Source organism: Halichoerus grypus, chromosome 5 (genome assembly GCF_964656455.1).
Source record: "Halichoerus grypus chromosome 5, mHalGry1.hap1.1, whole genome shotgun sequence".
NCBI lineage: Eukaryota > Metazoa > Chordata > Mammalia > Carnivora > Phocidae > Halichoerus > Halichoerus grypus.
Window position 1 is genome coordinate 163,866,651 of NC_135716.1, and position 14,111 is coordinate 163,880,761.

General features: G+C 58.8%; 1 protein-coding gene across 6 annotated transcripts in view; it reads left to right on the plus strand.

Moving 5' to 3' along the window:
* Positions 1–14,111, plus strand: part of COL16A1 (collagen type XVI alpha 1 chain) — a 50,091-nt gene that overhangs the window by 19,110 nt on the left and 16,870 nt on the right. For 3 of the 6 annotated variants that reach the window (XM_078073491.1, XM_078073495.1, XM_078073496.1), the window contains 18 exons: positions 39–92; positions 304–345; positions 685–720; positions 815–868; positions 1,042–1,110; positions 2,956–3,009; positions 3,099–3,125; positions 3,881–3,940; positions 4,124–4,171; positions 4,304–4,357; positions 7,580–7,633; positions 7,858–7,890; positions 9,825–9,941; positions 10,028–10,069; positions 10,161–10,247; positions 11,045–11,089; positions 11,999–12,043; positions 13,793–13,846. In XM_078073491.1, the coding sequence (XP_077929617.1) occupies positions 39–92; positions 304–345; positions 685–720; positions 815–868; positions 1,042–1,110; positions 2,956–3,009; positions 3,099–3,125; positions 3,881–3,940; positions 4,124–4,171; positions 4,304–4,357; positions 7,580–7,633; positions 7,858–7,890; positions 9,825–9,941; positions 10,028–10,069; positions 10,161–10,247; positions 11,045–11,089; positions 11,999–12,043; positions 13,793–13,846 (975 nt within the window). The remainder of the gene's footprint in view (positions 1–38; positions 93–303; positions 346–684; positions 721–814; positions 869–1,041; positions 1,111–2,955; positions 3,010–3,098; positions 3,126–3,880; positions 3,941–4,123; positions 4,172–4,303; positions 4,358–7,579; positions 7,634–7,857; positions 7,891–9,824; positions 9,942–10,027; positions 10,070–10,160; positions 10,248–11,044; positions 11,090–11,998; positions 12,044–13,792; positions 13,847–14,111) is intronic. The other 3 variants (XM_078073492.1, XM_078073493.1, XM_078073494.1) reach the window with 3 other exon arrangements.

Below are 14,111 nucleotides of genomic sequence, written 5' to 3' on the forward strand. Positions count from 1 at the left end.
TTCCCCTGCGGGACCCGTGGGCCACTTGTATCTTTTAGGGCCGGCCTGGTCTACCTGGAGTTCAAGGGCCCCCAGGACTGAAGGGCATCCAGGTATGTGTGCATATGGGGAACCTGGGCTGCAGGTGTGTGATGAGGGTAGGAGTGGGCAGATACATGGGGGCATAGGGCCTGGAGTGGGGAAGATGGGCTACAGAGTAGGGAGAAGGTGCAAGTAAGAAGGTTAAGGGGAAGAGTCTGGGGAAGGAGGTTTTAAGGGTGAGTGGGGAATCTCAAGCCAAGGATTGTCCCTCTGCCTCTTCAGGGAGAGCCCGGGCCTCCAGCAAAGGGAGTCCAAGGGCCCCAGGTGAGTTTTTAGCCTTACCTTTGCCTACCTGCCCCCCAGCCCTCCCAACACTTCCATTAGCCAGCTGCCCACTCCTGTCCATCCCCAAAACTACAGAGCTCTGCCTGCCCTCCAATGCTCAAGGGCACAGCTCTGGGGTAAGGAATTGGTCAGCAGCCCTAGCCTGCCATTACTTCTGTAGAGGACCTTGCCTTCGCCCCCTGCCTCTCTCACCCTCACAGTCTTCCTGGGGAGCTCTCTCGAGTTTCAGCTGGTATATACCCCACCCCAGGCCAGGTATGCCAGTGGGACAGGTTGGCTTGGGCAGCTGTGGCCCAGTCTGTGTTTTCTGACTTGCAGGGGGAACCTGGAGTCCAGGGTTTGCCTGGCATTCAGGTACGTCTGCTTTGGGCCTAGAGGAGGCTGGGGGCGGTGGGTGGGAAGGGGCCGCTTTAGGATAACGGTTAACTAACTGTGCTTCCATCTGCAGGGACTTCCAGGACCTCGGGGACCACCTGGACCCGTTGGAGAGAAGGGCGTCAAGGTGAGTCTCTGCCTCATCGGGCACTAGCCCTGTGGTGCTTTGGAGTGCCCTGGCTCAGGGGACAGGGGACAGGGGACCTGTGACATGCCCACCACAGGGCCACCCAAGACCTGGTCTGATGCATCCCACCTGCCTGATTGCCCCTGGTAGCCTCCGTGTCTTCTCTTCCCCAGGGGTCTCCGGGACTGAAAGGAGCTGCTGGGCCTATGGGGCCCCCTGGTGCCAATGTCTCTGGGCCTCCGGTAAGGGTCCTCTCTGCTCTGTGCTGGAGGCTTGCTGGGGCCAAGGCTCTTACTGCTGGGAACAGGGCACAGGGCTGACCCCGCTGGGGCCTGGCAGAATGGGGGATGGGAGGAGAGAAGCCCAGCCTCCGAGAAAGAAGACCACACTGTCTGGACAGGGGCACCTGACTGATGACGTTACTGATCACCACCATTTTGGGAGCAGTGACTGCTGAGCCTGGTGCTAAGCTCTAGACCCACAGAGATCCGCTTAAACCTCCCAATAGCCCTGTAAGGGAATGGCTGTTATTGTCCCTGTTTCATAGATGAGGAAAGCTGAAGGCCAGAGACTGAGGCGGCAGAGTCAGAACTTGAACCCAGGTCTATGACTCAAAGCACATAGTGAACTCACCCACCTCCACTTCAAATCTCAGGCCTTGGGGGATCTTCTAAATGAGTGCTGCCCCATCGAACTATCCATGATGATGTTCTATTCTCCTCTGCCCGAGCCACATACGGTTATTGAGCACCCGAACTGTGGCCAGTGTAACTCAGGAGCTAAACTATAAATTTCATTTAGTTTTAATTAATTTAAATTTAAATAAGCACATGTGGCTATGGGCTACCCTACTGGACAGCACAGATCTCTCTAGACCAGCAATACTTCCAACCTCATTACCCTCAAAGACCTCTCTTTATGACTATCCCACCAATGAGCCCCATGCTTTAAAAGATGTGTCTATTGAACAAATCGCAGAGATTAATAATAAGTGCATCTCCTCATTTTCATTCATCAAATACCTGTATAATAGCTTCTGCTCCACACGAACCCACTAGAATTTTACAAGATGGTATAATTCTAGCCAAAATCAAAGAAATGCTACCTTTCAGCCGGCCTGTGCCATGCTGGGTCGTGGGCAAATGTGTAATTTTTCTTGGGCTTTTGGTAATGTGGAAAAGAGCCCAGTGAAAGAGACCTTTTCTATCTTTACGGATCCCTACGGATCCTTTTCTATCTTTACGGTTCCAGTTTGGCAATCACTGACAGAGTCCTCCCGAGGGTGCACGGAAGCCCAGAAGGGCCAGCGCCCTGCCTACGTCCACACCGCCAGTCTGTACGGCCCACTGGAGCTGGACCGTCAGGGTCCCGGCCTGTCCCAGGGAGCCCGAGGGGAAAGGCAGAGGTTAAAGGCAAAGGCGGTCCTGGTCCTCATGGAGTTTCGAGTCCCTAGTGTGAAGGTGGTAGAGCCCACAGAAAGGCGGCCATCAGAATGCCATTGTGCAGCCCGGCGGACTTCTCCAGACTTTCTTCCCTCAGGCCCAGCCCCATGCAGGAGGCTTTCCAGTCTCAGCCCCACACACAGCGCTAGTTGTGTAACCCCAGGCAAGTGACAGCCTTTCAGAGTCTCCAAATCCTCGGTGAGAAAATAAGAGCAGAAATTTCCTATCTCCTGCTAAGTCATCTGAGATAACCTTTGCGATAGAATGTGTGTCAAGCATGAAAGGGACAGACAGGGAGAGAGCAGGCGCCTCGGGTCGTAATGGGCGGTCTGTTACGAAATTTCCTTAAGCCTGAGTTTCCTCACCTGTCAAACAGAACAGTGCCGTCCTGCAGGGCTGGGAGGGGGATCCCACTCAGCGTCGTCTGACAGGCGCTTGGCCCAGTGTCCGACACCCAGAAGGCGCGCAGGAAGTGCCAGTCTTCCTGCTTCCTCCGCTCCTTGTCTCCTGTGCCAGAGTCCCCTCCTCGAGGACAGGGACACTGGGACACAGGCTTCTGCTTGTCCTATCACCCTCCTCTGCACGTGGGCCACGCGGCTGGCTGCAGTCCAGGCTCGCCGCTGACCCTGGGCTCTCTCCCCTCAGGGCCCAGATGGGCAGCAAGGACAAACCGGACCTCCAGGAGCCAGAGGGATGCCGGTGAGTACAGCGTCTCAGGACAGCAGGAAGCTATGGTGTCTTGCCTCCACACCCCTATCGACTCACCTCACTGTGTTTCTTCCCTGCAGGGTGAAAAGGGACCTCAGGGAGTGAAGGTGAGTCCCAAGGCCCTGTGGCCAATACTGGGGGTGAAATTAACCGCCCCAGGAGGCCCGCCCCCAGGGGAACCTATACACGCAGTGGTGGCTCTGGACTGGAGGACAGAAGCTGAGGAGTCATCGTGGTCTCCTTGCTACTGCCAGCCCCCTGGTTCCAGGAAGCAGGGGCCCCGAACACTTCTCACTTCACCTGGTTGCTGGCCCAGGGCACAACCAGGATCCCAGGCGACCCAGAGAGCCCCAAGGGCCCCATGGGGGCAGCTGCATTTGCCGATGGGCCTGAGTTAGAGGCTGGGGCAGGCGCTAAGTTGGAGAGGACCAGTGGTGAGAGGGCAGAGAGGTGGGGGACTGGGCCAGGCCAAGGAGAGTGGGACGGCAGCAGCCAAGCCTCGAGCGTCCGGGAGGCAGAACACCTGTGTGGCAGGAGACGCTGAACCCAAACTGACAGGAATAGCAGCAACATCCAGCCCTTGGGGGCATAAGGGCTTCCCATGTGGCAGGGACTCTGTGTACGTTCATCCAGTCGACCCTCCTGATGGTCTATGCATTTGGTGCTATTACCCTCATTTTACAGATGAGGACACTGAGACTCGAGGGTTTGAACTGGTTGCCCAAGGGCACATTCGTAAGAGGCGGGTCCTGGATTTAAACCCTGGCCTCTCCATCCTACAGCCCTTGCTGCCTCCCAGATGTTGGCTTCCAGAAGGTCCTCCATCCTCGCCCCCCTCTGACAAAAGCTCTTGTCTTTTCAGGGTGAGCCAGGGGAGTGTTCCTGCCCCTCTCGAGGGGACCCCATCTTCTCTGGCATGCCGGTAAGTGGCGCTGAGAACCCTCCCCCCAGCCGGGGGAGAGGCCTGGCTTCCTGCGTTGGCTCAACATGCGAGGGCCCCGCAGGGCTTTGCGCCCCAGCCAGCTGCCTCCCCACGCAGCCCTGCGCTTGGTGTGGACGTTGCCTATAACGTCTCCCTTCTTTTGCGACCCCCACTCCCACCCAGGGTGCTCCGGGACTTTGGATGGGCAGCTCCTGGCAGCCGGGCCCTCAGGTGTGTGTCGCTTGTCTCCTCTGTCTCTACACTTGTCCGCCAGCGCCCCATGGCTTGCCCACCCTAATGCTGCCGCCCCCAGCGGTGGGACAGAGCTTTCTTTGGGGTCTGATTACTTCTCCTCTCCCTCAGGGTCCCCCGGGTGTTCCCGGACCACCTGGCCCTCCTGGAATGCCCGGGCTACAGGTAAAGGGGGAGGAGAGAAGGGGAGTCTGGGAGGCAGGGTGGCGGGGAGGCAGGGCTGGGGCTCCGTGCTGGCCCCTGAGTGTGCTGTGTCTCCACCCAACACCTATGCGTGCCGTCCTCACTCCTCTAGGTTCCTGCTCTCCAGAGCGACATGGGGCGGGGGGCGCCCATTGATCCCTTAGGGCAGGCCGTGGGCAGTCCCAGCCCTTTCTTGAGGAATGCCCTGCTGTGTGCCGGCCCAGGCACCCTACTGAGACCCGGGCCAAGCTCAGGCTAAGGTCAGGCCTTGGTCAGGAACCCAGGATCTGGACCAAACAATCCCTTACACCGGCGTGGCGCTCCCCTGTTTTGGAGCAGCGTGCAACATTCATTCATGCAAGGAGGAAGGAGGAAGATAAAGCAGGGCGTCGGGTCAGAAAGTGGGAGGAGGGCAAGGAAGATGTTCGAGAAGAGTGTTAGAAAGAATCCAGACTTAGAGGAAATGAGTGAGTAAGCCCATGAGGGAGAGCATTCCTGACAGTGAAAGCAGCAGGTGCAAAGCCCCGGGGGTGGGACTGTGCCCGACAGCTGGGGGGATAACAGGGAGGCCAGGGACAGTGAGGGGAGAGCCGTGGGGGTGGAGGTCCGTGTGGCACTGTGCTGAGAGAGTGCATTCCGGAGCCCACCAGCCTGACTTTGCACCCCGCTCTGCCAGGTGCTAGTGGTGTGGTGCGGGGCAAGTTACTTACCCTCTCTGTGTCTCAGTTCCTTCATCTGTTAAGTGGATATAATTATAGCACGGACCTCATGGGGCTTTTGTGAATTTTAAACAAGTTAATGCATGCGAAATGTGTAGAACCATGCCTGGCACATAGTAAATGCTTCGAAGGCATTAGCCATCATTAGGCCGGTGACTATGATTATTTTATATTCATTCTCTCGTTCATGGGAGTCTCATGTCAACAATAGGCAGATGGTGTTCTCCCTAAGTCTCAGCTGGGCAAACGGGCTCTGAGAGGTGAAGTATCTTGTCTGAGGTCATCCGGCTCGGAATTAGTGCGGGACTGGGCTTCCCCAGCGCCCAGCATTTTCTCCTCCCTGCCACTGCCCTGCAGGACAGCTCCCCAGCGGCATGCACACCAGGCCCCGTTCTCTGAAGGTCCTGGGAGGGACAGACAGTGGCTTCTGCTTGTCTGGCTTCCAGCTCCTGAAGAAGCAGAGCAGAATCACATGGAAGCTTTTTACTAACTACTCCCCTCACCCCCCACCCCCCCGGAGATTTTATACATCCCCCGCTGCCTCCCTGGGGTGAGAATCTGTTCTGGTGAGTCCCCATTGCTGATGGGAGTCTCTGCCGGGATCCAATTCTCTCTGTCTCATCAAGAGCTCAGAACTAGAGCCAACTCTCAGTCCCCCATGGGCCAACCACACATTTCCCAAGTGTCCCAGCCTCTTGCTGCACTACCAGGAAACAGGAATCTGTCTGCAGGGGTCTTGCAGTTTGCTTGGGGAAGCATGAGAGTCATTTCAAAGTGACCCATTAACACGCTGATAGAGTGTGAACCCTGCCAAGACATGCTGAGGGAACAAGGCAGAAAAGAGTGACTGCAGAGTCTGGTCCCAGGCACCAGAGTCCTCGCCCAGTGCCAGTGCTGGAGAACAAGCCAAGGCTGCCGCTAACAGGCCCCTGCCCCGTGCCAGGCAAGATACAGCTCTTCCTCGCCAGGTCGGCCCTGCAGTCCTTTCAAGGAAGGGAGGGCCCGGCAGCTCCTTGTCTCCAGGCTCAGAAACGGGCCCAGAGATAGACAGCATTTATTTGCCAAGTAATGAAATCTCCTGTAATCCTCCATCCATTTCCCAGAAGGGGAAACTGAGGCAGGGAGGTCAAGCAATGTGCCTGAGGCTATGTAGTTAGTAGCCAGTGAGTGGGTAGCTCTTGGCTTCTATGGTAGGACAACAGGTGGGACATTTAGTTCCAGGAGGGCAGGGAAAGAAAATCACCAAGTATCAGCCTTGAACTGACACATAGGCAATGGCAAGTGGAGCGGGGGAGGGTGGGGGGGGGTGGTGGGGAGGTGGTGCATAATCTAGGTGCATAAGGATAACGACCAGGTTCAAGGCGTTTTCCCTGCGCGGGACTATCCTAAGCACATCACCCTGCGAACTCCCTCGGGATGCAGAAGGACTGGTACAGGGGCTTGAGGGAGGGAGACTGACTCCTGTCTGCCTCGGGCCTTGGTAGAGCCTGGCCTGAGTTCAGGCGGGCTCGCAGGGGAAGGTGGCGGTGTTCTGTCGCTGGGAGGTGGGACTTGAAGGGAGGCCAGCTCTCAGAACGGGCCAAGGAAGTCCCGTGCGGGGAGAGCAGGGTGTGCGGCGGCGCGTTCACTCCACGCTTATTTAATGCATGCCTCCCCTGTGTCGGGCACTGGGGATTGAAAAGGGAACATGCTCCGGGCCCCCAGGGGGGTATTTAATATGCAAATGTGCACCGTGAGCCTGCGGGGGCCGCAGGGAGTCTGGGTGGAAACACCGCACCTGAGCTCCTCACAGTCATGGTCTCCTCTACGCCTCACCATAGAGGATCCCTGTTTCACAGATAAGGAAACTGAGGCACAGAGATTTTTTTTTTTCCGAGTAAGCTGCCAGATGCTACCCAGGTAGTCGGGGTTCGCACCTGCATAGGTCTGGCTCCCAAGCCTCCACCTTGCTGTGTACACGATGTTCTGAGGAATGTCTTTTGAGGAAGGTGCTGGAATCGTGGTTAAGAGAGGGGATTGGGGCCAGTGGTCCTGACTCTGAATCTCACCTCTGCACTTTGCTTATCTTGTGATCTTGGGCAAGTTACTTAGCCTCTCTGAATTCTTTGTTCTGTTTTTAAGTTGGGTGTGATACACCTAGCTCACCAAGAGCATCGTGACTCAGCGAAATTAGATAGGAAATGGAAAAAGCACAGAAAAAAACGTAGTTACTATGTAGAAGGCCCTCTGCCCGATTTCTGACGTTCCTCTAACATGTAGGAAAAACTTCCTGTTGGACTGCTTTTGGGGGTCACCCTTCTGGGCCTCCTCAACGCTCCCCACAAACGGTCTGGAGATTTTGAGCTAAGCATGGACGCCAGCCTTGTGCCCGTCAGGCTCTCGGTGCTGCAGGAAGGGAAAGGGCAGGGGGGCTGGTGGGCATGAAGCAGGGTGGCCTTCGGCTCGAGAGAAGAGTCCACTCACTCACATCTCTTCTTGGCTGCAGGGAGTGCCTGGAAATACCGGTTTGCCCGGACAGCCCGGGCTAACTGCGGAATTGGTAGGTACCAGCCTGGGTCACCGTGCAGCCCCCTCCCTGCCCTTCCCAGGGCTGACCTGGCCGTGCCAGCTCCCTTAGCTGCAGTGGGGGCCCTCTTCCCTCCCTCCTGCGAGGCGGGGAGAAGCCAGGGTGGCATGTGGCTTCCTGAGGCTCCACCTGATCCCGTAAGTCTCCGTCCCCCTTCCCCCTCACCTGCCTGAGCCCTCCTGTCTTATCTCCTGCAGGGATCCTTACCAATTGAACAGCACCTCCTTAAGGTAAGAGGGTAAGAGGGAAGGAGGAGGGAGAGAAGGAGAGAAGCCTCCTAAGGGGGAGGATCGTTGTAGGATGTGCTCAGCACCGCACAGGGAGAGCTGCAGACGGGACCTGTTTGCAGGGAATGTGCATTCTCCAAGTGTCTGTCACACAGGGCCTAGCACGGTGCCTGGCGAGTAACAGACCCTCGGTCCTTCCAGCCTTGCTGAATGAGTGTTTGAAGGGATCCTGCCTAGGTACCCCCATGGTGGATGTTGTGGGCAGTTCCTGCCCCAAAGCCTGCCCACGGGAGCCACCAGTGAGGCCCTGTACCACCTTGGTCACACCAGGGCAGGGTCTAGTAGCTTCTAGAACAGAGCGGGAGGGTGAAAGTGCAGTTGTGGGGTCGTCAGGCAGGGAGCTGTGGACGTTACTTGTGTTCTTCGACGGGACTGGGTTGGGAGCCTGGAAGAAGGACAGATTGACCAGAGGACAATCCAGAAGGAATCCAGGGAGGAGACAGGATTTCAGGAGCAGTTCTAGTGGTGCAGGGGAGGGGACTTGGGGTCCTGGCAGGGTCGGCCCTTGCCCGTGCTGCCAATAGCATCAAGATCACACTGATGGCTTTGGCCCGGTCTGGGCTCCCTTGCTCGGTCACCTCTGGAGACAAGACCTGGATTCTCCTCTCCTCCAGCTTAGCATCCTCTGGGGTCCCTCCAGAGCCCCTTGTCCCGGTCAGCCCCTTGTAGTACGGGCTAGCCAGTGCCCCGGACCTCTCACTTCCCCCATGGGTCCCGCTCAGGCCAGAGCCTGGGGACTGCCTGCCCTGTCCCCCGCTCTGGACAGCAAATGTCTGCAGAAGCAGCTTGCAGTCGGGTTAGCCTCCTGACAGCTGCTGCAGGTTGGATCACAGTGGAGTGTGGCAATGAAACCCCAATTCTTCTCCCTGAGGCTCCTGGCAAGCTGGGGATCCCCCAAGTCCTGCCCCTGGGCACATGATCGCATAACCCCAAATGCAGGATTTGTAATGTTTCTGTGCCACATGTCATCTGACGGCCTCTTAACCAAGTGCTCTGTGGAGGACCCCAAACTGGAACCGAGTGTGGTCTGGAGAAGGGGTCAGAAGGCACCCCGGAGGAAGCCTGGGCCTGTGGCCCGAGTGTCAGCTCTGGCCTCAGCAGAGCGGGGTCCAGCACAGGCCCCCACTTACCTGAGACAAGTCGCGCCGTGTCTTCGAGCATTGGCTTTCTCATCTCCAGAATGCTTGCAAGATTACCTGCCTCATTGCACAGTCAGGAGTGAATGTGATCGTGTGCAAAGGCCTATTACAATGGCTGGCATCATGGGTGCTGAGTCAATGCCAACCATTATCCCTGGGCTGGGCAGTGAACGGTGACCGTGGGGCAGGGGCTCCTGCCCAGGGGTCCAGGGACACCCCTCCATGGATGGGCGAACCGGGGAGCCCGTGACAGTCAGGATCTGCCGGGGCAGGAGGGCAAGCCCCATCCCGGAGGGTGTCTGCAAAGGGCCTAGTTCCTCCCGCAGCTACTCCTTTGCTCCCTTGGGCGGAGAAGCTGGTGTTTGGAGCCGGCCTTTTCAGCCCGAATCCTCGTGGCGTGTCCTCACAGTGGGGGCAGGTTGCAGGAACAGCCGGGACAGATGGTCCCTCTGCGGGCCCCTCCGCCTCCTCCTACGCGCCTGTCTGGAAAGTGGCTTTGGCTTGGCCCCACAGAGCTGCTTCCTGGAGGAAACTCAAAGCCAGAGTTGGGATTGGGTCTCCTGAGGATGGAGCAAAGCTGCTGCAGGGATGTGGCCGGGGGGAGAGAGAGAGAGAGAGAGAGAGAAAGTGTGTGGACGGGCAGGGTGCCCTGGCTGAGTTCGGGGTGGGGTTCCCCCATTTGGCCGGCCCTGGCCTTCTGGGACCCATGCCCCGCTGCCCTTCCCTCTCTCTTGTCAGAGCCTCTGCAGGGACTGTGTCCAGGGGCACACAGCCCGCCCAGTTGCGCTCCTGGAAAAAGGCGAGAAGGGAGACCAGGGTATCCCCGGCGTGCCAGGCCTGGACAGCTGTGCCCGGGTAGGGGGCTGGGCTCCGGGCTGGCCTGGTGTGGGCACAGCGCCCAGTGCCTCGCCTGACGGAGGGCCTCCTGTTGTCCCCCTCAGTGCTTCGCAGAGCGGGAGCGCCCAAGAGCTGAGGAGGCCCGGGTGAGTGGCCCCGTGCCCGCTGCTCGCCTGTGCCCCGGGCTGCATAGGGAGGGCCCTGGCTGCTCAGCTCACCGACCCCATCCCTCTCCAGGGAGACAGCGGCGAGGGGGATCCAGACTGTGCTGGGAGCCCCGGCCTGCCCGGTCCTCCAGGGCTGCCCGGCCAGAGAGGAGAAGAGGTAAGACCAGGGCCAGACCCTCCCTCGTCCGGGCAGGACCCCAAAGGGGCTGGTGTCTCCACGCAAGTGGCCCTCAGTTCCTGGGGGCAGTTTCATTCCTGCCCAGTGTCCTCCCGGGCCCTCTGGTGGCTCCCTGTCTCTTGGGAGTCCTTCGGGGGCCTCCAAGTCTCAGGTGACCTGGCGCCTCTCACGGCTGGGAGTCCCTTGCTCTGCTGGCACACCGGCGGCTCCCGGCCCAGGGGACCCCCTTCCGGCCTGGCCAGCCACTCCCTCTGCCCTCAGCTCTTCTCCGGGGCTCGCTCCTTCGCCCCTTCCACCCTTTGCTCAGATAGCACCTTCTCAGGGAGACCTTCCCTGGCCTCTCGGAGAAACTGACCCCCCCATACACCACCCCTAGAACCCCTAGTTCCTTCCATGCAGTGCACGTGTCACCCTCTGAAGACCGTGTATTTCTTCATTTGGGAACATTCCACACGCATCTGCTGAGCACCATGCGCCAGCCCCGGTTTTACTTGTTACTGCCCACCTCTTCCCCTAGAGCATCAGTGCCACACGGCAGGGAGTTTTATGTTTGGCTTATTAACTAGTGCCTGGGACATAATAGCTGCTCGATAAATGTTTGTTGGATGATTGAATGGGCTGAACGAAAGGTTTAACCTCAGCTAAAACGGCCCTGCTGTGCCATCCCCCGCCCTCTGTGGACTCTGGCGGTGGCGAGCTGGGAGGAAGGCCACAGAGACCCTGGGGCTCTGTGGGGCCTGAGCCTCTCCCTCCATTTCCCTTGGCTTCCTTTACAGGGTCCGCCTGGCATGAGGGGCTCCCCAGGTCCTCCAGGCCCTATTGTAAGTATCTGTGGTTTCCTGGCCCACTTGAGAAGCTCTCGAAGGGGTTGTAATGCCCAGATTCCATTCTGCTGCCTTGTATCCAGGAAGCTGGTCAGGGCAGAAGGAGGGAAATTCTACCGCCTGCCCCTTTCCCTCATCAGAGCATCTGTGGGGACTGTGGACCCCACCACCCGAGTCCCTGGAACTGGCCTGCTCTGTTCCGCTCTGCTGGTGGTCCTGCTTCAGGGAGGCCCTCCAGGGCACACCCCTGCCTCCCCATCCCCATCCCTACACTGTCCGGCACGGTGGACCCAGGCTCCCCTGGCGGGAGGGCCTAGGCTTCTGGCTTGTGGTCTCGGCTGCCAGGAAAGTATGTGGCAACCCGACCAAATCTCTTCATGCCTCCACGCCACCAGTCACTACGGGGGCCGGGGGCTAAGACGGAACAGCCCTGCGTCGCTCTGTAGGGCCATCTCTAGGACAGGTCTACAAAGGCCAGGCCAGGGATGTCCCCCCTGGAGTCCTCCATGGCGTTGCTATGGCGGGAAACTAGAAGTGCCCAGGAAAGACTGGAAGAACCAAAAATGCTTTCTTTGGAGAACAGGTGGCTGGTGGGAGCCACCCAGCTGGGGGCATCTGGAGGTCAGGTGGCGGGCACGATGGGCTTGCACTCCAGCAAGGGTGTCCAGCGGGACTCAGGAGCACTCGGCCAGGGCCCTTGGACTCTGGGGACTGTTTCTCATCTCTGCTGATGGCTCGAGCCATTCTTCCTGGAGCCAAGGGGGAGGAGCGGGTGTCTTCATTGAGTCTCTTTTCCAGCTGCCTTGGAAATAATCCTGTGACCTCCTCTCCCCATGACCCCCTGCCCCAGACGATGCCCAAGGTTACTATGCCTATGAGTTGTGACCTGCCTGTTTCTCCCACCAGGGCCCCCCAGGTTTTCCTGGTGCTGTTGGCTCCCCCGGATTGCCTGTAAGAACCTAGTGCTGCTTGACCTCCCCTCCCCTTGCCAGCCAGGTCTCTGTGGCATTTGCTTGTCTCCCTTCCTGTGGAGCCCTCGCCCCCCTCCTCCATGTTTGTCTTTGTCCCCCTGCAGGCACATAACGACACGGGTTCCCTGCGGTCCCAGCGGCTTGGACATCTTCCCAAGTCTCGGACTTCTTTCCCTTTTCCTTTCTCCCTCTGCTTCTGCTTCTTTCATCTTCTCTTCCCCCCCCACCCCCCCCAACCTACAATCTCCTTTTTCTCTCCCCCAAACCCACATCACCCCAGGCCTCGGAGCTGTTTCATCTTATTTGAAGCTGGTGCCTCCAGGGGCCTATTGATTCCTCCCTTCTCACTTCTGCCTTCTGCTTCTCCCACCTTTGCTGTTGACTTGAAGATTTGCTGGAAGTAATTCTTGGGGCCCCGCCAGGCCCCTGGCACAGAGCCCGGCAGAGATGCCAGAGCTTCAGGGCTCCACACCGTGGGCTGGCACACGTTGCTGCCCCGCTGCTTGGCTGGGCCGCCCCGGGGCACCCCAGGGACCCGAAGGTAGCCATGCTCGCACCTTGCCCGTCGTCCTAGAGGAACCTCGCAGCTTCCTCCTCTGCCTCTCCTCTTCCTCGGCTCCAGGCCCCGTCTGCTGCCCCAAGGCTGGGCGTGGGATGCCAGCCAGCTGGGTTTCTGGGTGTCGTGGGGCCCGGCACCCCCGTGCCCGGTGCCGTGACCTGCTCCTTCCGCCAGGTGTCGTTAATTGCTCTGCCTTCGTCATCGTCACAAGTGTGTTTAAATCATCCCCATCCTCACTGTTGCTCCCTCCTGGGTCACGGAAACTAACCTCCTGCTTGTCAGATTTAGTGTTCCTGGGGGCCTGGCTCCTCTCCTCCCAGGCCTGGCGGTGGAGGCTCAGGGAGCGGGGCCCCTCCTTGTCATGGCTCCATCTGTCCCCACGTCCTCATCCTGGCCGGACCTTGTCTGTTTCTGCTTGCTTGGGTGAAGGGGCCATCTGTCCGTCTAGCCATCTGTCTTGTGTTGTGGAAAGATTTGGGCACCATCTCTTGAGGGCACAAGGGAGAAGGGGCAGACAGAGCCCCTTAACGCTGTGGCGAATCCACCAAAGGCAGGGTGAGGACTGAGGGGGGGGGGGGCTCTGGCTTCAATTGAAAGCGATCTCCCTTTCCACCCTAAAAAGTGACAGGGACGGCTCTGGAGGGAGCAGTCTGCCCATGTCTCTCCCCTGCATCCCTAAAAGGAGGTGATTTGTGGCTGGGGGTTGGGGGTGGGGTACAGGTAAGTGTTGGCTATCCAGTGATACATTTTGGTCGAGGAACATCATTGTAGGGACACCTCTCCTCACAGTTGCCCCTCAGGGGAGCACACACGTGTCAAACTCCTGAAGGTACACCCCCGCCACTTACCGAAGTAGGGCACACCAGTGACAGTCACCTGCCTGAGAGGTACCCTCTGAGGGTCACCTACCTGGGGGGGCATATCTCCATAGTTACCTGTCTTGGGGGTATGCTCTTGAGAGGCACCCCTGTGTGAGAGTCTACAACTCTCACAGTTACCCTTCTGGGGTACACCCCGTGGTCACCTTGCTGGGGGCCTAAAGGGGGGGGGCATCAGTGATTCCCAGCTCTGCCTGGACTGGGGACAGAAGGCTGCAGAGCAGGCAAAAGGAGCTGGGGGCTCGGTGGGGACAGCCCTCCCCGGCAGGTTCTCATGATTTTTCTCTCCAAGGGTCTTCAAGGAGAGCGAGGCCTCAGGGGCCTGACAGGAGAGAAGGGGGAACCGGTAAGAGGGGGCCGGCAGGGGAAGGCGATGGATGAGGAGCCCTGGGGAGGCAGAGGTGGGGCCCCCGGGGATGGCTGCTGAGTGGAAGATGGGAGGTGGATTCCTTTTGAAACTCACTGCCCCTGATCCCTCAGATCGACGGTCTTCATAGCTCCTCGGGATCAAAGGAGGCTGATCTCCGTGTGCCCCAACCCCCTAGAAGGGACGAACAGCCCTGCCCCGGCCCCCCCCCCCCCCCGCCCCTGGCTTCCAGCAATGTCTCCCG